A 25,192-nucleotide genomic window follows, 5' to 3' on the forward strand; every position below is an offset into this window, starting at 1 on the left:
AGTAATGTGATTAATAAGAAACTAATGACTTCAATTAGCAACCCATAGTTTGAAAATAACATTGTCTTTGCATTGTCTAGGGAGAATCTTAATGTAGGTATAGGGTCAGTAGTTCAGCGTTGCTAACATTTGCAATTCTATTAATGATTTATTGATTTTTCCATATAGTTTTAATTCTTGCAATTCAGCAGGATAAAAAGGAGAAAAGAGTGATATCGCAAGTGTCAGTAGCACTAAGTTATTGTACCTTATGCTGTTCAACATTTTATTCAAATATATGCAACCAAGATGCATATAAACCAATACATTCCCAAAATTAAATATTATTTGTCAATGACGTTCCAGTCATAATCATGCTGGCCATTAACTGATTGGTATTCAAACAGCTACTATTTAAAAACCTTCTTGCCTGAATTCTGGTACAAATTTTATGATGCAAGATGGCTTGTTATTACATTGATCAACATTACTTCTTTCTTCAGTGCAGTCACATAAAGTTGGGGTACCTGTGCTGTATAAATATTTCACTCCTCGCTCCGCTGCCAATTCATCCTCACCTGACAACAACAGGCCACTGGGCACTGTTATGCTAATATGGTGGCTCAGTACACCAACAATTTTTGAAAGAACTACTGCAAACATCAAATTCCCTCTTGAAACAAGGATGTTGAAACTATTCAGCGAGCCTTGGTGTTTGTTGGCCTTAGTCTATTCTTTTGGTGAGTTACTGTTTTGCTGGAATTTACAGTCGAGGTCTTGATCTGTGGCTTCAGCTGGTTACTTACTCCTGGTTTGCTCTGAATTTGGTCTGAGGTGCCAGTGAAAGCTGATGTAGAGTCAGTTTGTACTGTCATTTGCACAACAACTCTCTTTTCCGTGATGAATTCCTGTTGATAAGAACAGAAGAAATTAGTTTTAAAATCTAACAACAAACAAACTTCCAAATCCTCACACTTATGTTGAGTTCATTATTTCAGATAAATGCAAGTCTTTCTTTTTTTTCTTGAAATGAATGATAGATACATAGATACATAGAAGATAGGAGCAGGAGTAGGCCATTCGGCCCTTCGTGCCTGCTCCGCCATTCGATGAGATCATGGCTGATCCTTTAATTCAGTATCCCGTCCCCGCCTTCTCTCCGTAACCCTTAACCCCTTTTGCCCGTAGAAATATATCTAATTCCCTCTTAAATATATTTAATGAGCTGGCGTACACTGCCCTCTGTGGCAATGAGTTCCACAGGTTCACCACTCTCTGAGTGAAGAAATTCCCCCTCATCTCTGTCCTAAATGGTTTAGCCCTTATCCTTAAATTATGTCCTCTAGTTCTGTTCTCACCCGCCAAGGGAAACATTCCTTCTGCATCCAGTCTGTCTAGACCTGTCAGAATTTTATACACTTCTATGAGGTCCCCTCTCAATCTTCTAAACTCCAGTGTGTACATCCCTAAACTACATAGTCTCTCCTCATAGGTCATTCCCGCCATTCCTGGTATCAGCCTGGTGAATCGCCGCTGCACCCCCTCCATGGCAAGAACATCCTTCCTCAGATGAGGCGACCAAAACTTCCACTAATTACTTTAAATCTGTGCCCCCTGGTTTTTGACCCCTCTGCTAAGGGAAATAGGTCCTTTCTATCCACTTTATCTATGCCCCTCATAATTTTATACACCTCAATAAGGTCTCCGCTCAGCCTCCTCTGTTCCAAGGAAAACAGACCCAGCCTATCCAGTCTTTCCTCATAGCTAAGATTCTCTACTCCCGGCAACATCCTTGTAAATCTCCTCTGTACCCTCTCTAGTGCAATCACATCTTTCCTGTAATGTGGTGACCAGAACTGCACGCAGTACTCTAGCTGAGGCCTAACTAGTGTTTTATACAGTTGCAGCATAACCCCCCTGCTCTTGTATTCTGTGCCACGGCTAATAAAGGCAAGCATTCCGTATGCCTTCTTAACCACCTTATCTACTTGGCCTGCTACCTTCAGGGATCTGTGGACATGCACTCCAAGGTCCCTTTGTTCCTCTACACTACTCAGTGTCCTACCATTTAACGTGTATTCCCTTTCCTTATTAGCCCTCCCCAAATGCATTACCTCACACTTCTCTGGATTGAATTCCACTTGCCACTGTTCCGCCCACCTGACCAATTTATTGATATCTTCCTGCAGTCTACAGCTTCCTTCTTCAGTATCAACCACACAGCCGATTTTAGTATCATCTGCAAACTTCTTAATCATACCCCCTATATTCAAGTCTAGATCATTGATATATACCACAAAAAGCAAGGGACCTAGTACTGAGCCCTGCAGAACTCCACTGGAAACAGCTTTCCAGTCACAAAAACGTCCATCAACCATTACCCTCTGCTTCCTGACTCCGAGCCAGTTTTGAATCCACCTTGACACTTTGCCTTGGATCCCCTGGGCTTTTAACTTCATGACCAGTCTGCCATGTGGAACCTTATCAAAAGCCTTGCTAAATTCCATGTACACTACATCAAATGCACTACCCTCATCTACCCTCCTTGTTACCTCCTCAGAAAATTCAATCAAGTTTGTCAGACACGACCTTCCCTTAACAAATCCGTGCTGACTATCCTTGATTAATCCGTGTTTTTCTAAATTAAGATTTATCCTGTCCTTCAGAATTCTTTCCAATAATTTTCCCACCACCGAGGTTAGGCTGACTGGCCTGTAATTACTCGGTCTCTCCTTTTCTCCCTTTTTAAACAAGGGTACCACATTAGCAGTCCTCCAGTCCTCCGGCACCACACCTGAAGCCAGAGAGGATTGAAAAATGATGGTCAGGGCCTCTGCTATTTCCTCTTTTGCTTCGCTTAACAGCCTGGGATACATTTCATCTGGGCCTGGGGATTTATCCACTTTTAAAGCTGCTAAACCCCTTAATACTTCCTCTCTCACTATGTTTATTTAATCTAATATTTCACACTCCTCCCCCCCGATAGCAATGTCTGTTTCTAAGAGGGTTCCTAAGAGGGTTAGGGATGGAATTTCAGAGCTCAGGGCCGAGGTAGCTGAAGACACAGCAGCCAATGGTGGAGCGATGAAAATCAGGGATGTGCAACAGGTCAGATTTGGAGGAATGCAGAGATCTCGGATGGTTGTAGGGCAGGAGGAAGATTACAGAGATAGTGATGGGCAAGGCCATGGAGGGATTTGAATACAAGGATGAGAAAACAGCAACAACTTGCTTTTATATAGCACCTTTAATGTAGTAAACCTTCCCAATTGCCATCATAGGAGTGTTTTCAAGCAAAAAGTTGATACTAAGCCACATAAGGAGATATTAGGAAAGATAACCAAAGCTTGGTCAAAGAGTTGGTTTGCAGGAGTGTCTTAAAGGAGGAGAGAGGTACAGAGGCGGAGAGGTTTAGGGAGGGAATTCCAGAGCTTAGGGCCTAGGCAGTTGAAGGCACGGCTGGCAATGGTGGAGTGATGAAAATCGGAGATGCGCAAGAGGCCACTATTGGAGCAGTGTAGAGTTTCCAGAGGGTTGTAGGCTGGAGAAGGTTACAGAGATCGGATGGGGTGAGGCCATGGAGGGATTTGAAAATAAGGATGAGAATTTTAAAATTGAGGCGTTGCCAAACTGGGAGCTAATGTAGGTCAGCAAGCACAGGGGTAATGGGTGAACAGGACCTGGTGTGAGTTAGGATACAGGTAGCAGAGTTTTAGATGAACTCACGTTTACAGAAGGTGCAAGATGGGAGGCCAGGAGAGCGTTGGAATAGTCGAGTCTAGAGGTAACAAAGGCATGAATGAAGGTTTCAGCAGCAGGTGAGCTGAGGTACGGGTGGAGTCCGGCAATATTACGGAGGTGGAAATAACAACTTGCATTTAGAAAGGTAGCAAAGTTAAACATTCTCACCTTGACCATGTCCAGTTTTGTCAAAATGGACATTTCCTCTAGTATCCCATAATGCCTGACATAGCATTGATCTGCCAGATTATTAATAGCCAATAAGAGGGCACCAAGCTCTTCACTCTATGAATAGAAAGAATAAAGAATGAATCAGCACTTTGAAAATGACATTAAATTACCCATCTTTTACAGAAACGTCGCTTAGATTCAGTGTTACAGATCTCCACCCACTATTCTGATCACATCCTCCTTGCATACATCTGTATATTGGGCAGAACCAATCGGAAAATCCAGGCTTGGATGCCCTTTTGCAGTTTAACATCTTGAATCTATGGGTGGAACTGTCAGCTTCAGCAGGACGTAAAATGGGCTGTCGCTGATCGGTCACCTCTTACACACCCAGCTTGATTTTCCTTTCATTGACTTCAGGCAGCCATCTGCTATTGCCCGTTTTATACCCTCGCCGAAGTTTAAAGCTTCACACATAATTTAGAGTGCTATTATGGTTGACATTGGCAATCAAGTCTACCAAAACATTTTTGTGCACAAAAGGAAGAACATCTTTGTTTACTGGTTTAAAATCAATGATATTTTTCACTATCACTCTAACATCCCTGAAAAGTTACCCTCCCTGCCTACATGTTATATTCCTTCAGTTGCTTGGGTAGTGTAAGTACTTCTGTGCCATGAACATCTCCACAACCAACATCCATATTGTTTAACAGGAGAAGCAGTTTTTATTTCAAGACAGTTGTCTTTGCTCCACCAAAGTGGTTTGCCCAATTACTGCAAACTTCTCTAACCAGCAGAAAGCAGAGAAAACTTGGAAAACTTACTCATGAGTAAGTTTTGCACTCAAATATGTCGAGGCTAATTTTCAAACCTGCATCTCCAGTCTTCTTCTTTCGTATGGTGTTAGCAAAGCAAATCAAATGTCAATATCTAAGTCTGATTTCCAGGCCAAAGCTTCCGGTGTAACAGCGTGGGTATCTTGTAGGCTGCCTGCGAATTTCCTCTGAGGGCAGTGTGCAATGATGTGCTCCAGGGTCTGATTAGGAGCTCCACAGTCGCATGATGGGGATGCTTTAATCTTCTATCTATGGAGAAGGTGGCAGCATCTATCATGGCCAGTTCTGAGGTGGTTGATGGTTGTCCACTGTTTGCGAGGAAGGTTTGATCCTTCAGGTTGTACTGTGGGGTCCTCTATAAGGAACCATTCCGTATGTCACAATTCTTCCAAGCATTCCGCCATTGGTCATCAAGGCTGAGGGGAGATCGCTGAAGGGCCTCGGCGACGGTCCAAAATGGCCTTCTAGATTTGAGACAGGTTGGTGGTGGGTTGTTCAAGTCGGCCTGGTTCGGCATGTCTAATCTGGTGTAGCGGTTGTAATCTCTGGAGACTGCATATTCACGGCGGAGGTGTGGTGGTGCGATGTTTGCAAGCATGGGCAGCCAAGGTGTTGTGTCGATAAAAGCGTACCGGTGATAATTCTCATTGTAGAATTCAGCTGGACATCAATGGATTTGACATGCAGACTCGATAGCCATGCTGGAGAGCAGTACTCCGCTGTAGAGTATACCAGGGCGAGTGCTGCCGTACGGAGGGTTTGAGCGTCTGCTCCCCATGTGGATCCGGCCAGTTTCTGGATCAATTTGGCCCAGTCTTTAGTTTCTTCCCAAGGTTCTGGAGATGCTGTCTATACAACAGGGTGCGATCAAGTAAGGCTCCTAAATAGGAGGATTTTTTGGCCTGGTTTACCTCTGCACCACAAAAGAAGACTTTCAAAGCTGTAATGAAATCTGTTTGTCTTGCCTGTATTCGTTTTGCACTCATGTATATTACCCTCCCCCACACGGTGTATAGTTTCACTTCCTCTTTCCTGACTAACCTGGAAGGTTCCAGGTCTCGGCTCTTGGCTCCGCCCCTGACTTCTCTTACTTAAAGATCTCAGGATCTGTATGACTCATTCCTGTGAGCCAGTCGGTGTGTTGAGATGTTAGCTCTGATCTTAGTGATTAAAAGCCAACTTGTTAAAGTCTATAACTTCTAGTTTTGTGGTTATTGAAGGCACATCAAAAGCTTAATTTGCTTGATGGTTGTTGAGGTGGAATGTCGAGGTGACGGTCTTTAGTGGGTTTGGCCGAAGTCACCATCTCTAGTATGAGAGTACAGCAGTGTTTCAGTGCATCATAATTAAAAGCTTTGCATCTTCGCGCCTTTCACACCCAAAATTGTCAAACCTCAAGGCACCACATGTCCATCGGACAGGTTAGTGATTGGCTAAATTGAGGACACTTTTGTTGAACTGCTAATCAAATATCCAATTATCTAAATATAAATGAATCAAAATGCAGTTTGATTCTGTTGGAAATTACCAATAAGGAACGAGTAAGCAGAAAGCCAAGCAATCCAATTGACATTTTCTTTTTAAATTAGTGGAAAATAACCAAATCAGTCCAAAAATTTTGTGAAGATAGTTTGATCTGTCAGCTTGAATTTCTACCCCAGCTAAAAATTTAGGAAAAGAAAAATTTATAATGTAAGAAACCCACAAAAATAAATAAATCTGAATAAAATACTTATTATCGTCACAGAATTGTCAGCACAGTGTTGGCAATCTCTTGAAAACTTTTCTTCAGAGAGGCCTACACATGTGCTGGGAGCCTAGGTGTTAATTTGGAGTATTTGGCTGGAGCTTGAATTTGGTCTTTTGTTTGTTTCCTGAAAATCCCTTGGGTCCTCCCAATTGCATTACAATCAATCCCAGCAGGACCATCTCTCTTTATTTTGGCTCCACCCACTGCCTCTGCTAAGTTCCAATGACCCAGCCAGTTTTCTCTCTCTCTCTCTCTGTTCTCTTCTGTGGCCTAATCCAACCCACCTGACGTTTTACCCAACCTGCTTGGAGTCATTCCCATTAGGCCATGACTCAAACAGAATCCTTTCCAATCTGGCGCACTTCGACAGGCACAGAGTCATTTCTGGCTTGCTTTGATACACCCACAGACCTTCTCGACCTCAAAAGAAATTAGGTGGCAATGCCTCACAGTGAGTTGAGATTGACTCCGGGTGTTTTTTTAAAAATACATTTTATGGGATGTGAGCGTCGCTGGCAAGGCCTGCATTTATTGCCCATCCCTAATTGCCCTCGAGAAGGTGGTGGTGAGCCGCCTTCTTGAACCGCTGCAGTCCGTGTGGTGATGGTACTCCCACAGTGCTGTTAGGTAGGGAGTTCCAGGATTTTGACCCAGCAACGATGAAGGATCAGCGATAGACTTCCAAGTCAGGATGGTGTGCGACTTGGAGGGGAACTTGGAGGTGGTGGTGTTCCCATGCGCCTGCTGCCCTTGTCCTTCTACGTGGAGGAGGTCGCAGGTTTGGGATGTGCTGCCGAAGAAGCCTTGGCGAGTTGCTGCAGTGCATCTTGTAGCTGGTACACACAGCAGCCACGGTACGCCGGTGGTGGAGGGAGTGAATGTTTAAGGTGGTAGATGGGGTGCCAATCAAGTGGGCTGCTTTGTCCTGGATGGTGTCGAGCTTCTTGAGTGTTGTTGGAGCTGCACTCATCCAGGCAAGTGGAGAGTATTCCACAACACTCCTTACTTGTGCCTTGTAGATGGTAGAAAGGCTTTGGGGAGTCAGGAGGTGAGACAGTCACCGCAGAATACCTAGCCTCTGGCCTGCTCTTATTGCCACAGTATTTATGTGGCTGGTCCAGTTAAGATTCTGGTCAATGGTGACCCTCCCAGGATGTTGATGGTGGGGGATTCGGCAATGGTAATGCCATTGCATGTCAAGGGGCAGTGGTTAGACTCTCGCTTGTTGGAGATAGCCATTGCCTGGCACTCCTGTAGCGTGAATGTTACCTGCCACTTATCAGCCCAAGTCTGAACGTCGTCCAAGTCTTGTTGCATGCGGGCATGGACTGCTTCATGGAGATTGACTATATTGTAATACACCGTGGTTGCAGAGTATAATGGTCCTGTTGTTAGAAACTGATGTATCTTCCACTCATAATGATAAACCACAGGAGATCCATCAATTTGGTTTAAAAATTAAGCTGCAGGATCTTTTTGTTCCATTAATTACTTGACATAATTTTGATTGGAGGGCAAAGTTTCTTGCAGTACTAAATACTGAATCCTTCTTTGTCACTGGCATTTCTTTAACTTTCTCCTTGATCACCTTTCGATTTACCTGATGAATAAAATTGCCTCTGTGTAGATTTAGTTTCAGTTCCATCCGTTTGTTCCTCTCCTTTATTTCATCGGATTCCACTCGAAGTAGTGAAAGTTGACTATTAATCATCTATTTAAAAACAAAGGTTGTTAGATGTTAAGCCAGCCAAAAGGACTCGTACCACTAATACTGTTTACCACAGTGAAAAGAAGCAAATTGTCCCTGCATTATTATAGAATTGAATGTTGATAACCCACAACTATTTACCAAGCTGCCGGGGTCAAAATTTCTGTAGAGGTATGTAAAAATAGCCAACTTGCAAATCTTTATGCCCCAGTTCATTTAATCATTCATTCATGAATTAAGTTACACCCTCCTCAGTAACGTTACATATTGCACAAATGGGGCCTACTATTTACAAAGGTAAGAACATAAGAATTAGGAGCAGGAGTCGGCCATACGGACCCTCGAACCTGCTCCGCCATTCAATAAGATCATGGCTGATCTTCGACCTCAGCTCCACTTTCCTGCCCTATCCCCATATCCCTTGATTCCTCTGGGATCCAAAATTCTATCTATCTCAGCCTTGAACATACTCAACGACTGAGTTACAAAGTATTTACAGCACAGAAACAGGCCACTCGGCCCATCAGAGCCATGTCGGTGTTTCTGCTCCACATGAGCCACCTCCCAATCTTCTTCATCTAACCCCATCAACATATCCTTCTATTCCTTTCTCCCTCGTGTGTTTATCTAGCTTCCCCTTAAATGCATCTATGCTATTTGCCTCAACTACTCCTTATGGTAACGAGTTTCACATTCTCTGGGTAAAGAAGTTTCTCCTGAATTCCCCATTGGATTGATTAGTGACTATCTTATATTTATGGCCCCTAGTTCTGGTCTCCCCCGCAAGTGGAGATGTCTTCTCTACGTCCACCTTATCAAACCCTTTTATAATCTTAAAGACCTCGATCAAGTCACCCCTGAGTCTTCTCTTTTCAAGAGAAAAGAGCCCCAGCCTGTTCAATCTTTCCTGATAGGTATAACCTCTCAGTTCTGGTATCATTCTAGTAAATCATGTTTGCACCTTCTCCGCTGCCTCCATATCCTTTTTATAATAGGGAGAGCAGAACTGTTTAGTACAAAACAATCTTGTGTATAGGAACAGTAAAGAAGAGTACCGTAGCCAAGAAAAAGACTAGAAATAGACAAATGAGATGATCGTAATGCTGTGCGTTCAAAGCCTAGTCAGTAAAGAGACCTAATTCAACCAAGGATTGTACAGCAGATAGACAGGTATGTTGATAAAAATCAAAGCACTTCAATACATGGAGATGTGATATACCTGACTGTTAAATAAGAGCACTAAATGCTCTGCAGTTACATTATTGCCATAGTGACTACAAGAGCAAATGAAAGAACTTGTATTTATATAGCGCCTCATCACATTCTCAAGATGCCTCAAAGCCCTCACAACCAAGGAATTACTTTTTAAAGTGCAGTTAATGTTGATATAGGCAAATTCGTCAGTCAATTTGCACACGGCAAGGTCCCAAAAACAGCAGATGGAGATGCATGATCAATGAAACTGTTTTTGGTTGAGGGAAGATTGTTAGTTAGGACACCAGGATAACTCAGTTGTGCCTCAGACAATGCAGCACTAACTCAGTATTACACTGAAGGGTCAGCCTCAATTATGTGCTCAAGTCCTGGAACCCACAACTCTGATTCAGAGTCAAGTTGACAGATAATCAACTAAGCCTAGTTACTATATCCAATATTAGCATCAGAACGGTTTATTTTTCGTTGCATTATAAAAGGAGCGGATTGGGTAGCATAGTGGATTACAGAGGGCCGCTCACCTCTAGCACCTGTGTTTGACTCCAGTGCAAACTGATGGAATTAAAGTTCATTCGGTTGTCTGTAAGAATCCTATGGAAAATGAGTTTGGGCGACCTCGATCTAATTCCTTCTGTAATGAGCCATCAGCTTAAAACTACCCACAATTTTATACTAATCTCTTTTAGGGAGGCACAGGATAGCTAGTGTGGCAAATGGACACATGTCAAATTAGTGCAGTTGGGGATGTTCTTCTTAGGTTAGATACAGTAAAGGGAGCTGCATCTAATAGTGCTATTCACTAGAAATTAAATTGCCTACCATGATGAGAAAAATTCCAAAATATATTGAAATGAAAAATGGGACTTTGTAAAACTTCATGTTCTACTTGCCAATGTTAAGAATCACATTACCTCACTTCAGTATCACACTGCTTCAGGACTAACATCCCATTATATAAATTATTACTGAACTCTCTTTCAAACACATTGTCCACACACAAACGCACCCTTTTCAATAGGGTTCCCTAGATAGGAATCAGGATTGGAATCCCTGGCTGATACATTCCTTCCTAGCCCAAGGGGGTGCAGCCAACTGTAATATCCCACACATCTGTACAGAGATCAACGAGTTCAATACAGACCAGAGATTTAACTTAGGGCCTTCCTAGTCTATAAGACTCAGTACCACACTGGTACCGAGTCATACAGACTAGAAAGAGCAATAGATTTCTGTTAGGTAAGGCTATCAAGGGATAGGAGCAAAGGCCAGTATATGCAGTTACATAGAAACGTAGAAACATTGTGCTGTCTTTCCTTAGCGCTGCAAGGGCAGAATAAACATAGAAGATAGGAGCAGGAGTAGGCCATTCGGCCCCTCGAGCCTGCTCCGCCATTCAATGAGGTCATGGCTGATCATCCAAATTCAGTAACCTGTCCCTACTTTCTCCCCATATCCCTTGATCACTTTAGCCTTAAGAAATATATCTAACTCCTTCTTGAATATATTTAATAAGTTGGCCTCAACTGCCTTCTGTGATAGAGAATTCCACAGGTTCACCACTCTCTGGGTGAAGAAACTCCTCTTCATCTCAGTCCTAAATGGCTTACCCCTTATCCTTAGACTGTGACCCCTGGTTCTGGACTCCCCACCATCGGAAACATCCTTCCTGCATCTAGTCTGTCCAGTCCTGTTAGAATTTTATAAGTTTCAATGAGATCCTCTCTCATTCTTCTAAACTCTAGCGAATATAAGCGTAATTGACCCAATCTCTCTTCATATGTCATTCCTGCCATCCCAGGTATCAGTCTGGTGAATCTTTGCTGCACTCCATCCATGGCAAGAACATCCTTCCTCAGACAAGGCGACCAAAACTGCACACAATACTCAAGGTGTGGTCTCACCAAGGCCCTGTACAACTGCAGCAAGATATCCTTGCTCCTGTACTCGAATCCTCTCGCTATGAAGGCCAACATACCATTTGCCTTCTTAACCGCCTGCTGCACCTGCATGCTTACCTTCAGCAATTGGTGCACAAGGACACCCAGGTCTCGTTGCACTTCCCCTTCTCCCAATCTATTGCCGTTCAGATAATAATCTGACTTCCTGTTTTTGCCACCAACGTGGATAACCTTGCATTTATCCACATTATACTGCATCTGCCATGCATCTGCCCAATCACCCAACCTGTCCAAATCATACTGGAGTTTCTCTGCATCCTCCTCACAGCACACACGCCCACCCAGCTTTGTGTCATCTGCAAACTTGGAGATATTACATCTAGTTCCCTCGTCTAGATCATGTATATATATTGTGAATAGCTGGGGTCCTAGCACCGATCCCTGCAGTGCCCCACTAGTCACTGCCTGCCACTCGGAAAAAGACCCGTTTATTTCAACTCTTTGCTTCCTGTCTGCCAACCAGTTCTCTATCCAAGTCAGTACCTTACCCCAATCCCATGTGCCTTAACTTTGCACGCCAATCTCTTATGCGGGACCTTATCGAAAGCCTTCTGAAAGTCCAAATACACCACATCCACTGGTTCTCCCTTATCTATTCTACCAGTTACATCCTCAAAAACTTCCAGTAGATTAATCAAGCATGAGCTCCCTTTTGTAAATCCATGTTGACTTTGTCCGATCCTGTCACTGTTTTCCAAGTGCTCTGCTATTACATCTTTTATAATGGACTCTCGCATTTTCCCCACTACCGAGTTATGGTACAGATCAGCCATGATCTAATTGAATGGCAGAATAGGCTTGAGGGGCTGAATGGCCTACTCCTGTTCCTATGTGCTTTTACTAACTGAGCCACTGGGGCACCTCAAAGTGCTAAATCTTCAGGACTCTTCAATGTAATAGGCATTTAAAAAAAAGAGTCATCTGTCAGCTTCTAATTATGAATATCATAAAAATATAAATTAAAATTGAAGACATCAAAAATGCGTTTCACTTGCACTATTCTCTGAATGAGCTCATGACGCACACAAACACACACAAACAAAAAACACAAACATACAAAAGTGGTAATAAAGGTATTTGACTACATTTTGCCTTTGCACAAAAGTGCCAGTGCTCTCAGTTGGTTATTACTCAACCTCTTGTTACTATCAGTAATTTCCCTGATGAGTTTTGCTATTTCCAACATCTTTCACTACATATTATTACCCTGTCGAGTCATCACTTTTAGGAATTCACTGCTATGTTATCTCAGATAGCCAATCTGTGTTTTATTCAGTGTTAGCTTAACAACAGATGTAACATAGAAACATAGAAGATAGGAGCAGGAGTAGGCCATTTGGCCCCTCAAGCCTGCTCCGCCATTTAATGCGATCATGGCTGATCATCCAAATTCAGTACCCAATCCCTGCTTTCTCCCCATACCCCTTGATCCCTTTAGCCTTAAGAAATATATCCAACTCCTTCTTGAATATATTTAATGTATTGGCCTCTACTGCCTTCTGTGGTAGAGAATTCCACAGGTTCACCACTCTCTGGGTGAAGAAATTCCTCCTCATTTCTGTCCTAAATGGCCTACCCCTTATCCTTAGACTGTGACCCCTGGTTCTGGACTCCCCGACCATCGGGAACATCCTTCCTGCATCTAGTCTGTCCAGTCCTGTCAGAATTTTATAAGTTTCAATGAGATCCCCTCTCATTCTTCTAAACTCCAGCGAGTACAAGCCCAATCGACCCAATCTCTCCTCATACGTCATTCCTGCCATCCCAGGTATCAGCCTGGTGAATCTTCGCTGAACTCCTTCCATGGCAAGAACATCCTTCCTCAGATAAGGCGACCAAAACTGCACACAATACTCAAGATGTGGTCTCACCAAGGCCCTGTACAACTGGAGCAAGACACCCTTGTTCCTGTACTCAAACCCTCTCGCTACGAAGACCAACATACCATTTGCCTTCTTAACCGCCTGCTGCACCTGCATGCTTACCTTCAGCGACTGGTGTACAAGGACACCCAGGTCTCGTTGCACTTCCCCTTCTCCCAATCTATTGCCGTTCAGATAATAATCTGCCTTCCTGTTTTTGACACCAAAGTGGATAACCCCACATTTATCCACATTATATTGCATCTGCCATGCTTCTGCCCAATCACCCAAACTGTCCAAATCATCCTGGAGTTTCTCGGCATCCTCCTCACAGCACACACGCCCACCCAGCTTTGTGTCGTCTGCAAATTTGGAGATCTTACGGCCTAGAGATTCAGTAGCGCCCCGTTTGAGGCGCCAGCCTCGCCAGGGCACGAAAAGTATCGCCCCGGAAGTAGTCGCGGCCGCCCGTAGGAAATTCACTTTGCGCACCCCAGAGGGAAGCGCGGCGCTATGGAGGCGCCCCACATCCCTCTTGGGGCGCTGCAGCTGAATATCGCTGCGCAACGTGCCGCAGCGCCACACGCTGCAGTACTGCAGGCCTTCCTCCCCTTCTTAAAGGGGAGGGACCTTGTGCAGCGCGATCGAGGATCGCAAGTGCCGGCAAAAGAGCCCGGCACTGAGGAGAAGTGCCGGGCTCTTGGATCGCAGTCAGCACTCCGCGGGGGGGGCAGGCTCAGGAGGCCGGGGACGGCAGCGCGGAGAGGTGCTGGCAGGCGGTCAGCAAAAAAAATGGCCACCCCGCACCTCTCCTTTAATTAGCGCCTCTACCGCCACAGGTAGGCCCCCTGATCCGTGCGCAAATAGCTTCGCGTTAAAGCAGGGGGCGCAACTAAATATCACGATCGGGGCGGTAGCGGGGCGCTGCGCACACCGATGACGTCATCAGTAGCGGCGCAGCGCTAACAGCTAGTGCCGCCATTAGCGTCCCGCTAAATTTAGCGGGAGGCATGGCCAGTGGCTTCCGACCCACTTAGCGCCCTCTTAAGGCACTAACAGGTGGCACAGCCCACTGAATTTCTAGGCCTACATCTAGTTCCCTTGTCTAGATCATTAATATATATTGTGAATAGTTGGGGTCCAAGCACCGATCCCTGCGGTACCCCACTTGTCACTGCCTGCCACTCGGAAAAAGACCCATTTATTCCAACTCTTTGCTTTCTGTCTGCCAACCAGTTCTCTATCCAAGTCAATACCTTGCCCCCAATTCCATGTGCCTTAACTTTACACGCTAATCTCTTATGCGGGACCTTATCGAGAGCCTTCTGAAAGTCCAAATATACCACATCCACTGGTTCTCCCTTGTCTATTTTACCAGTTACATCCTCAAAAAATTCCAGTAACTGCTGACATTAAAATAACTCTGATCGGGTATGCATCAATAACTTGCAACATCAATAAGGAATTAACTTGAAAATTTCCCTCTATGAACTTACGTTAAATAAAAGTCTGGTATTTATTTGGTACTTCTCATTCATCTTTAACTGAGTAAAGACTACATTTTAGCTCCATGTAAAATGGCACCATGTCAGTGATGGGACAATAGCAGCTGTTGATTTGAGGTCAGAATAGTGATTGATTGAATGAATGTACATATATGCATGTTGATGGTTTAATTACGTGAGACATGTGAATTTGCACATTCAGTGAAATCTGAACACAGAACTACAGTTGTATAGAGAGTGAAACAAAAACTGAAAGCCAGACAGCCTAAGAGAGCACAATAATACACAGAATACAGACAGACTGTGGGAAAGCCTGATATTACAGAGCATGTGGTCTAATGAAATGAGAGGAAATATACCTGAAAGATCTCGAGGAAGATTGGGTAAAAAGACTATGAGGATTGTTAAGGTGACAGAGAACGATGGTGTTAAACATAGAGCCAATAATGGAAAAGGTGAATAAAGGGAGAGAATAAATCCACTGAATAAATGACTGTAGAAACATGCCTCACTCAATAGTCATCCGACGTGTTTTATTATAAGTCATAACTGTCAAACAAGATTTTAAAAATGTAAATGCTGAAAATCTGAAACAATAACCTGAAAATGCACAGCAGATCAGTAAGTACCTAAAGGAGGAAGATAGCCTCATATTTCTGGTGAGACCCTTCCCACCAAAACATTAGCCTTTTTTTTCTTTCAGATACTAAATGACCTACTTAGCTTTTGCCTCTGTTAAATAAAGTTAGCACTATGGCATCATTGGATGCATAGAATGTACAAACACATTTTTGGTTTCCCTTTATCTCAATGTGCCTGAAAATTTCCTGTGAATAGATTGATAAAATAGTTTTCGCAACCCATACAACATTTAATAAAACCCATACGAGTTTTGAGGTATCAGATTCTTGATGCAGAGTTTCCAAGTTGTGCTGGCACTGTTCCATCTCATCTGATAACTTGCTCAGATTATTTATCAGAGTCTCATTGGTGGCTCCGAGGGTTTCATGCTTTCGAATGAGACTCATCACCAGAGATTCTGCACCGTACTCCAAGTAGTCTGGAACATATAACAAGATTAAAGCAAGAATTGAAATTGCTCATAGTTACTTAACAAGGAACAAACTGTTATAATAACCATTGTATGTGCATAAAGGAATGAGCTGTTGGTCCTGTCAATGAATTTCTAATCATTTATATAAAACTAGCTGAAGTGCCCGGCGGTGCCGAGGCTTTTTCGAGGGCATGTTGTTGTTGGAAGAGAGAGAGAGAGAGAGAGCGACTGGGGGGGAGGGCGGGGGGGAAGGGAAGGGGGGAGAGGAAGGGGGGGAAGGGGCGGGGGGGAGGGAGGGGAGGGGGGGGAGGGAGGGCGGGGGCCCCCCCCGATGGTCGCGGCCCCCCCCCCCGAGGGTCGCGGCCCCCCCCCCCGAGGGTCGCGGCCCCCGCAGAGGGTCGCGCCCCCCCCCCCCCCCCCCCCGAGGTGAAGACCGCCGATTGCGGCTGTGCGAGACGGCCGGGCGGCCGGTTGCCAGGGTGACGCTTGGCGGCCCCCCCGAGGGTCGCGGCCCCCCGTGGGTCACGCCCCCCCCCCCGAGGGTCGCGGCCCCCGCAGAGGGTCGTGGCCCCCCCCCCGAGGGTCGCGCGCCCCCCCCCCCCCCGAGGTGAAGACCGCCGATTGCGGCTGTGCAAGACGGCCGGGGGGCCGGTTGCCAGGGTGACGCTTGACGCTCAGCAAGCCCCGCCCCCCGGCTGAGCCAGAGAGAGACGCCGCGTCTCAGCTCCTGCTGCGCGCGCACCCTAGCGGCGCTGGGCTGAGGCTCGGCCCTCCAGCCTTCGAGTGGGGCCGGGAGGTGCCTAGCTCGGGCGTGGGTGTGAAGGAGAAGCCGAGGCTTCGAGGCCTACCTGGAAAAACGGGGAAAGGTAGGAAAATTAATGAGATTAGATAAGTTAATTCGTTTCTAAATCATTTTTTTAAAAACAATATGTGTTTTAAAAGCAACGTTTTTTTTTAAAGACGCAGAAAGCGGGAAAAAGAAAGGAAAAGTTTGGAATCAAGATGGCGGTGACTCACCTCGGTTCAGAACGATAAAGCCCGGCCACACACGCACCGATTGGCCTGGCGGCACACGCCAGCAACCCGGCGTACGATTGGTCGAGCTCGAGGTCACTCTGTCGCTAATGAGCGGATAATGAGATGCTAATGAGCGGAATGTTGAAGGTTTTTGGGATACCGCGGGTGCAATTTTAGCCCGGCCGAAACGTAAATACGCTTAAAACCGTCTCGGAAGCGTAAGCTTTCTTTGGAGGTAACGCGCGCGTAGGTATGCCCTGTAACTTTCGAGCGCATAGCCCGCCAGACGCACAGGGAATGGCAGAAAGACAGAAAGACAGAAGTACCGATTTATATATATATATAGATAGATGCCTTAAGACTGCATTTCTCAATGTTAAAGATGACAATCAACTTTTGGCAGATGCCCTTTTAAGACATGTAATTTTAAAAATTCTCTTTTCAAAAACATTTATGGCATTTCCCTGAGGGTTCTGCCGGTCACCCACCAAAGTTACAGTGGGAGGCTGATAGAACTCCTGCAGAACTTCAGGGCTGCTGGATTTTATTGTATTTTAGCTTGTGAAAGAAAGAAAAAAAGAAAAAAAAAAGAAAGCTTGCATTTATATCGTGCCTTTCATGACCACCGAACGTCTCAAAGCATTTTACAGCCAATGAAGTACTTCTAAAGTGGAGTCACTGTTGTAATGTGGGAAACGTGGCAGCCAATTTGCACACAGCAAGCTCCCACAAATAGCAATGTGAAAATGACCAAATAATCTGTTTTTGTTATGTTGGTTGAGGGAGAAATATTGGTCAGGACACCGGGGATAACTCCCCTGCTCTTCTTCGAAATAGTGCCATAGGATCTTTTACGTCCACCTGAGAGAGCAGATGGGGACTCGGTTTAACATCTCATCCGAAAGACGGCACCTATTAAGGTCTTAAAGGGTATGCACTTAGAGGCATGTAAGGAAAAAAGATCAAAAAAGAAACAGAAGTAGTGACAGACAGCAATCTAGCCACCTTTGTTTTATTATTAACAGGAACTGAGCTCAGCGTGAGAGAATTTACTGTCCATCTTCACACCAATCAATCAAAGACAGCAAAGACATGTAATGGCAGATTTCCATGAAACTAAAAATTAAAATGAAGACACGTAAATGATGTGAGATACTGTTGTTATTGTGTTTTTCTAAAACAAAAAGGTGGGGGTAGTAATTTGTGCTGCAAAAATTTCTCCTAGGCGTTCCTTCTCATTCAAGAAGTGAACATTTCATTTAAATTAATACAAGAATAAAAACATTTCACCTTTCCAACTGTAAACCCTGTACTTACTTTCAGGCAAATTGTCAATAACTTTCAGGAGGTAATCTTCATACATTTTGTAGTTTGACACCTTTTTCTGTAGTTTCTGTTGCCTGTGGATGGTTAGAAAAGTGACTAAACTCTTATTCAATTGAAAAACCTGCTGTAGAAAGTTTACCAACAGAATAGTAAATTACAGTCTACTTCTGATCATTCAAAATCACCAATAATTTGAATTAAGCAACTGAATTAAAAGTAGACTGTATTCAAATGTCTCTGTAATATAAACCAGGAGATCAGAAAAGATGTCTGAGTGCAGGCCAGGATAAACATGGAATTATATTTTGCTCTGTTTGAATAGGTTAACTATTTGGTATTGCTTTAAACAAAAAGAAGACAAAAACACTGACTATTGCTGGTTAAAGCCATTAATGTTAAACATTGCAGTCAAATAGAAAAGGAAGATCAAAACTGTGGGTATATTTTCCTCTGCTTGCTGGGGAGACTTGTTATATTTGCACTACATTAGCAACTGGAGAAAAATACACCTACTGGAGTTAAGAGCAAGATGGTGAAGTGAAATAGCACTGAGGAATTTTCTACCCGAGAGCATGCGTGTGGCAGACATTGACACCGTGGTATATCACAGTCAAGCAGGAGAAAGAGAAGGAAAGGGTGGCCCAGAAGCATAAAGGGAATAGAAGTCACTTGGCTCATAGCAGGTACTTCTTTGGCAGTGGGACAATCACAATCAAGTCCATCACCTGAGAATGACAGAGAAGCAACGTATAAGGGGACACATGCTCACCAGGGAGGCTATGACTAAGATTGACACCTGGGCCACAAAGACCCACAGGGATAGTCTACCATTTGCCAGGTACAGTATTACTAGGGACCAGAGGAGCCAGGACTTTCCTGAACTTCTTTACCATAGATACCTTCCAGGCATCCACAGCGAGACAGCAGAGGAGCCAGCCATAGTCATATTTTAGGATTAAAAAAAACTATTTTTCCACAGAAAGGATTTGGAAAATTAGTATTATAGTTTAAAAAAGGCATGGAGATAAAAGATAGTTAAAATGTTAATGAACTAGGCATTGAAATTGTTTCTCCAAAAACCAAGAACAATAAACAATTATACAAAAAGAAAATACTGCAGATGCTGGAAATCTGAAATAAAAACAGAAAATGCTGGAGAAACTCAGCAGGTCAGGCAGCATCTGTGAAGAGAGAAACAGAGTTAACGTTTCACGTCGATGACCTTTCATTAGAAATGGAAAAAAGCAGGAAATGGAACAGATTTTTAAGCAAGTGTAGGAGCTGGGAAAAGGGGGAGGGGATGAAAGAACAAAAGGGAAGGTCTGTGATAGGATGGAAGGCAGGAGAGGTTAAGAGACATTAAGAGATATTCAAGGCAAAAGGAGATGGTAATGGGACAGGTTAAGAAACAAAGGATGGCTCTAGATGAAGTGTAAATTGCGCTGGCAGAATGAAGGACAGCTGCCATGTGGGAGAGAAGAAAAGACACAAACTAAAGGTGTGGATAAAAAATATATATAGGATAGGGGCTGAGGTTATGATCTGAAATTGTTGAACTCTATGTTGAGTCCAGAATGCTGTAAAGTGCCTAATTGGAAGATGAGGTGCTGTTCCTCGCGCTTACGTTGAGCTTCATTGGAACAATGCAAGAGGCCTAGGACGGTGAGGTCTGAGTGGGAGTGGAGCGGTGAATTAAAGTGACAGGCCACCGGGAGCTCGGGGTCCCCCTTACGGACTGCTAAACAATAAACAATTCATTAGCCTGTCTCGGTAGTCATTAAACATCTCACACCCATTGTTTTAGAAAGTGTCTGATCCCAGCCACTCAGCAGGGTTGTCTGTTTGTGAACACAGGGAGATAAAGTAGAGACTGAAAGCACTCACTGACAGTCAGGTTTCTAAACAGAAAGCAGACAGGCTTTCTCCCAGACTCAGGAAGTTAGGATGCAGGAGGTAAGAAGGTACTTTGTTGGTCCAGCAAAATGACCCACTGAAGTGGGGAAGTTCACTAGGTTGTACTATGACACAATGATAAGTTGTGCTGATTGACATGGAGTGCGTCCAATAATAACTGTTGTTCTGTGTGTTCACTTGCTGCCGGAGAAATAAAACAGCTTAATGATTTGTTCTGGCCTCGTCTCACTAAAGATTGGAGAGGTACACATGAAGACACCTGCAAAAGACACAATGTGCAGTTCACATGTCAAGGGGGTGCTTTATTAGTCCCCTGGATTAAGCTATTGTGTAAGTAGATATTGAGCAGTCAACTCCAGAAAGTGAAGGACAGGGAATGTGGTTTTGGGGGTTCGATTTTTATAGAGAAGGCGGGTTGAGGGCGGGCCCGCTGCTCGGCAGCTTTCAGACCCGCTCCCAGATGCCGCTGGCCCGCAATTAAGATTTTTGCTTGATTGGCCTCGTTACAGCTGACGTGCAGGTCCCTCCAGGCAATTGCTTGGAGCATGTCAGTTTCTCATGTCTGATGAGGCGTTTTTGGAGTAAAACTTTAAAGGGGCCATGTCCCCTTTGGAAAAAATGTAACTGGAATGGCTTGGTTCTGTTTATTTAGAAAGGGGAGTTGACAGTGTCTGGTGTGAACACAAATAATTGATTGAAATTGCTGGTCATATTATTCCAGATTTTTTTATCTATCAATGTAGTATGTGACTAAGAAATGAAAAATATGCCCGATGTGTTCCAATCATTGGCTTAGTAAAATTAATGCTTTTTTTCTTAAAGGTGCTGGGAGCTGCAGGAATGGCAGCCCCAATAACTAAGGCTGCACCCAGGTTCAATGAGGGCTCCCTCCATGCTCTTGTGGAGGGAGTTAGAGGACGTCAGGAGCTCCTCTTCCCTGGAAACAGAAGGAGGAGGCCTCCTCAGCAAACAAAGGCAGCTTGGCTGCAAATTACTGAGGAAGTGAGCTCGAGGTCTGTGTGCAGACGCACATGGGTTCAGTGTCGAAAAAGGTTTAATGATCTGCTGAGATCACCTAAAGTGTGGCCCCTGTGTTCTGGGAAATGGAAGTTCAAGAGTGAGGGCTCAGGGCGAATGCCATGTAGAATGTTGGTGGTGACACCGAGTCCTTTAGTCGACAGATGATGCCTGGGGTTTTGAGGATGTCGGACTTATATTCATCTCCATGTGCCAGCCACCTGTGGTTGAAGTGTAAGCTTACGCGAATCTGGCAGTGATGTGTGCATCCCTTGCCTGATGACCAGCAATGTGTTCGCCTACTGCTGGATTGGCCACATCCGGCCCCGCAAAGTGTCACTCCCCGTCCTCCTCATCCTCTTCCTCTTCCTTCTCTTCCTCCGAGGAGCCTGTGCACTGAGCCACTTGTTCATGCAGCAGCACTAAGACGCACTGCTGTGCAAGATTGTGCAGGGCACAGCAGACCACGACGTTTCTGGACACCCTGGCTGGTACATACTGCAGGGCTCCACCAGATTTGGCTAGGCATCGGAAGTGCATTTTGAGCAAGCCGATGGTTTGCTCAATGATGCTTCTGGTGGATGTGGCTAAAATTGTACCTCAGCATCGTTTGATGGCCTCCTCATCAGTGTCATGAGCCACTTTTTCAGGGGATAGCCCTTGTTGCCAAGAAGCCATCCGGAAAGTTGGGTTGTCGGATGGAAGATCTGAGGCACAGTAGACTGGCGCAGGATGAAGGAGTCATGGCAACTGCCAGGGTACTTAGCGCAAACATGCATGATTATCTTCCTGTGGTTACACACCAGCTGGACGTGCAGGGAATGGAATCCCTTGCAGTTGACAAATACAGCTGGGTTGTGATAGGGGGCCCGAATGGCTACATGTGTGCAGTCAATGACACCCTGCACCATTGGCAAGCCTGCCGTATTGACAAAGCCAACCGCACGCGCGGTCACACTTGGGCCATCCATGGAGAAGTGGATGTAATTGTGGGCCTTTGCAAAGAGGGCATTGGTGACCTGCGTGATGCAGGTGTGTGCGGCTGACTGGGAGATGCCGCTGATGTCTGCAGCTGATCCCTGGAAGGAGCCCGAAGCAAAGAAGTTGAGTGCGGTGGTGACTTTGACAGTCACTGATAAGGAGTGTCCACACGCTCTTCGGGGCTCCAGGTGTTGGTGCAGCATTGCGCAGATGTCAGCGACTACATCTCTCGAAAGTCTCAGCCTCCTTTGGCACTGCTGCTCAGTCATGCCGAGGAAGCTGATCCTCTGCCTGTAAACCCTGTGTTGTGGGTATCTCCTGCGGTGAGGTGCAGCCCTGCACTGACGCCCTCCACCCTGTGCATCATCAGATGGGTGAGGAGGAGGTTGGCGCTCCTGGTGCTGCTGTTGTGGCTGGTTGTGGTGCTGCCACGGCTGCTCTTCCTCCGAATCTGACAACCAGGGTATAAATGTTTCCCATCCCGTAGCTATAGATTTCTCTTGAGGCAAGAAGCTTGCAAGTGCACACTAGAAGTGGCCTGAAATTATTCCTAACAGGTCATACAGCAGATGGGTGTCAGCTTGAAAAGTCAAGGTCAGTAGATTTGCAAAACCTTATCCCAAACCTCCAACAACAAGGTTGTTGCATTTGAATGTCAGCCACGTTACAGGAGCGCTTTTAAAGTGCTCCACCAATGACTACAACTCATGTCCTCCAGCAACTCATCTCCTTGAAGCTGGCCTGTTTCTGACAAGACGGGAAACAGGAGCCAGAGGCACGAAAATGGGAAACCACTATCAAAATAGGATTAGCAAGGCTCTTAACTGCCTTAACTTCCTGTCCCACCAGTTCCAATTGGGTCAGTTTGGGAGCGGCTGAACAGACACTCACGGAAATCACGTGGGGGCGGGTTGGGTGTCTGAAGTCATTTTTTCCCCATTTTCGCTGCTGTCCCGCCTCCTCAGGGCTATTAAAATCGCGCCCTGGGAGTGACTGAACCCAAGAAGGTATCTACTGAAGACACAAATTTGTAAAAGCCACTTTGTTTCCCTTCTAGGCATTGACATTATCTTTTCTGCACAATGAAAGATATACTGAAAGCTATTTAAAAGTTTGCATGGCTTGAGATTTAGGTGACTTGTGTGCTTGGCTGGTGTATCTCCCACGTGTTTTCTGAACTTTGATGAAGTAGCACCAGTAGGTGGCAGCACAGCCAACTGGTAAAGCTGCCTGGGATACTGAAAGGCTATTAACCATGATGGATCTGCATCAGGTAGGAGTCTCCTTTGCTGGACTCACTGGGGTAGACCTTGGCATTGTGCAATAGTGTATAATTGGTGATGGGAGTCAATAGAAATAAAAAATATCGGGACAGATGTGTAAAACAGGCCGCCGACTCACTATCACCCGTTTTACACTATTGCACAAAGTCAAAATTACCCCCACTGCTTTTATAAGCAGTACCTAGTGTCATTTGTGCAGACTGTGTGATGTTGCAAAACTGCTGCTAGTATGAGTGGTGCTAACGGGCTATTCCATTCAGGCCACTGCCGGAGGGTATTTCCTCACTGCACTATCTGAACACAGAAGAGTGGGTGTCTATGAATTCCTCCCTCATGGTTGCCTCCTTGTATAGCTGAGAGCCGTGGTCCCCCACTGGAAATCTTGCCCCGTTACCTTGGTTATCAGTGTGTCCGTGGTCTGGTTGGTAAAAGGGGCTTTTCATACTTCATTTCACACAAATATTGTGCACTCGACAGCCGAGTTAACACATTTTTTGACAGTTAATCAGGCAAATGGTTCGTCAGCAGCTTGAGAAGTCTTAGATGATCATTATGGTAAGTTTGTCCTGGCTGCTGGATTTTTTCACGCTTGCTCACAAAATTCCATTCTCAGAAATCTAAAGTTTCAAACTGCACATTCCCATGATTAGTTAGCTGATCATTCATTTTGATTAAAAACAGTCATTTCTCCCATTTATTTCAAACAGAGCAAAATATAGCCCATAATTACTGGGCTAAGCGGGTCCACTCTCTAATATGTCTTAACAGTAACCTGTGAATTAGATGCCGGACTAACTGTATAGGGAATCTCAACTGGGACAGTGTAAATGGCCCCTTTAACTCCCAGTAGATTGTGTGAGTCCGCCTCCCTGCTCCACTCCATGTATAAGTCCCCCAAAAGCATAAACAAATTAAACTGTGAATATTCACCTGGCAGCACAGAATACACGTTGTGTAGAGCCGTGTCACTGCTGGAAAGTGGAATTATTCTAATTAAAACATGTCCTGCAATGGAAAAAAACAGCCACCGGCACTGCTGGGACCTCTAATGATGAGTGGAAGTAGCATTAAGCTGTGACTTTTAAGCAGTCATGGTTCCCCTGATGGTTCAGCAAGCTTATCCAGTGAGTAGCTGAGCCATACAGATTAGGATGTGTTTCTTCCTCTGGGCATCTCAAAATCAGGGCCGAAATGCAAGTGCAGCCACAGGCCCGCACTCCTGGCTGCTTCAAATCATCATGAAGGGGTCTTTCTAAAAAATGTTTTTTTAACTTTGCCTGTTTAAATTTCAGCCTGTCCCAGGGACCCTTGCAAACCTTCTGGCCTGTGGGAGTCCAATGGACAGACCCACTTACACAAGTTAGGGAAGCCCCGAGAGAGCCTGAGGCGGCGCAGGCAGGAGGGAGAACTGACGTAATGGGCCTCCAACACTTGTCCCTCCTCACTAGGCCTGGGGAACACGGATTCCTCAGGCAAAATGAAGAGGAATATCTACACTCATGTGTTTGTAATTGTCACTGGAAGACAGGAGCAGGCACAGCAGTGGAATACTCATGGTCTAGGCTCTCTCTCACTCTCTCTGTGCCTTCTCTACTCCAGTGGTTTTTAGCCCAGTAATTTCTATACTTTTTGGGCTCTACACAAGTGGATTGCATCCACTCCAGATGTTACATTAGCCCATTCCAAGACATCATCTAGCTATGTTCTGCCTGCCTCTTGAATTTTAACTACCAACTTTTCCAGACAATAAGTGGCAGGTAACACTCACGCCACACAAGTGCCAGGCAATGACTATCTCCAACAAGCGAGAGTCTAACCACTGCCCCTTGACATTCAACGGCATTACCATCACCGAATCCCCGACCATCAACA

General features: G+C 45.0%; 1 protein-coding gene across 2 annotated transcripts in view; it reads right to left on the reverse strand.

The window, feature by feature from the left end:
• Positions 1 to 222: 222 nt before the first annotated feature.
• The window catches only part of ccdc197 (coiled-coil domain containing 197), a 33,350-nt gene continuing 8,380 nt past the window's right edge, over positions 223 to 25,192 (reverse strand). The window contains exons 5-10 of one of the 2 annotated variants that reach the window (XM_086002778.1): positions 18,117 to 18,199; positions 15,616 to 15,788; positions 8,081 to 8,191; positions 3,889 to 4,005; positions 3,706 to 3,757; positions 745 to 887 (exon numbers count right to left, since the gene is read on the reverse strand). In XM_086002778.1, coding sequence (XP_085858904.1) covers positions 838 to 887; positions 3,706 to 3,757; positions 3,889 to 4,005; positions 8,081 to 8,191; positions 15,616 to 15,788; positions 18,117 to 18,199 — 586 coding nt within the window. In that variant the 3' untranslated portion in view covers positions 745 to 837. Of the gene's footprint in view, positions 888 to 3,705; positions 3,758 to 3,888; positions 4,006 to 8,080; positions 8,192 to 15,615; positions 15,789 to 18,116; positions 18,200 to 25,192 lie in introns of both variants that reach the window. The other variant, XM_086002777.1, reaches the window with a different exon arrangement.

Source organism: Somniosus microcephalus, chromosome 12 (genome assembly GCF_052327205.1).
Source record: "Somniosus microcephalus isolate GS21.2 chromosome 12, FLI_Smic_1.0, whole genome shotgun sequence".
In the NCBI taxonomy this organism is placed as follows: domain Eukaryota; kingdom Metazoa; phylum Chordata; class Chondrichthyes; order Squaliformes; family Somniosidae; genus Somniosus; species Somniosus microcephalus.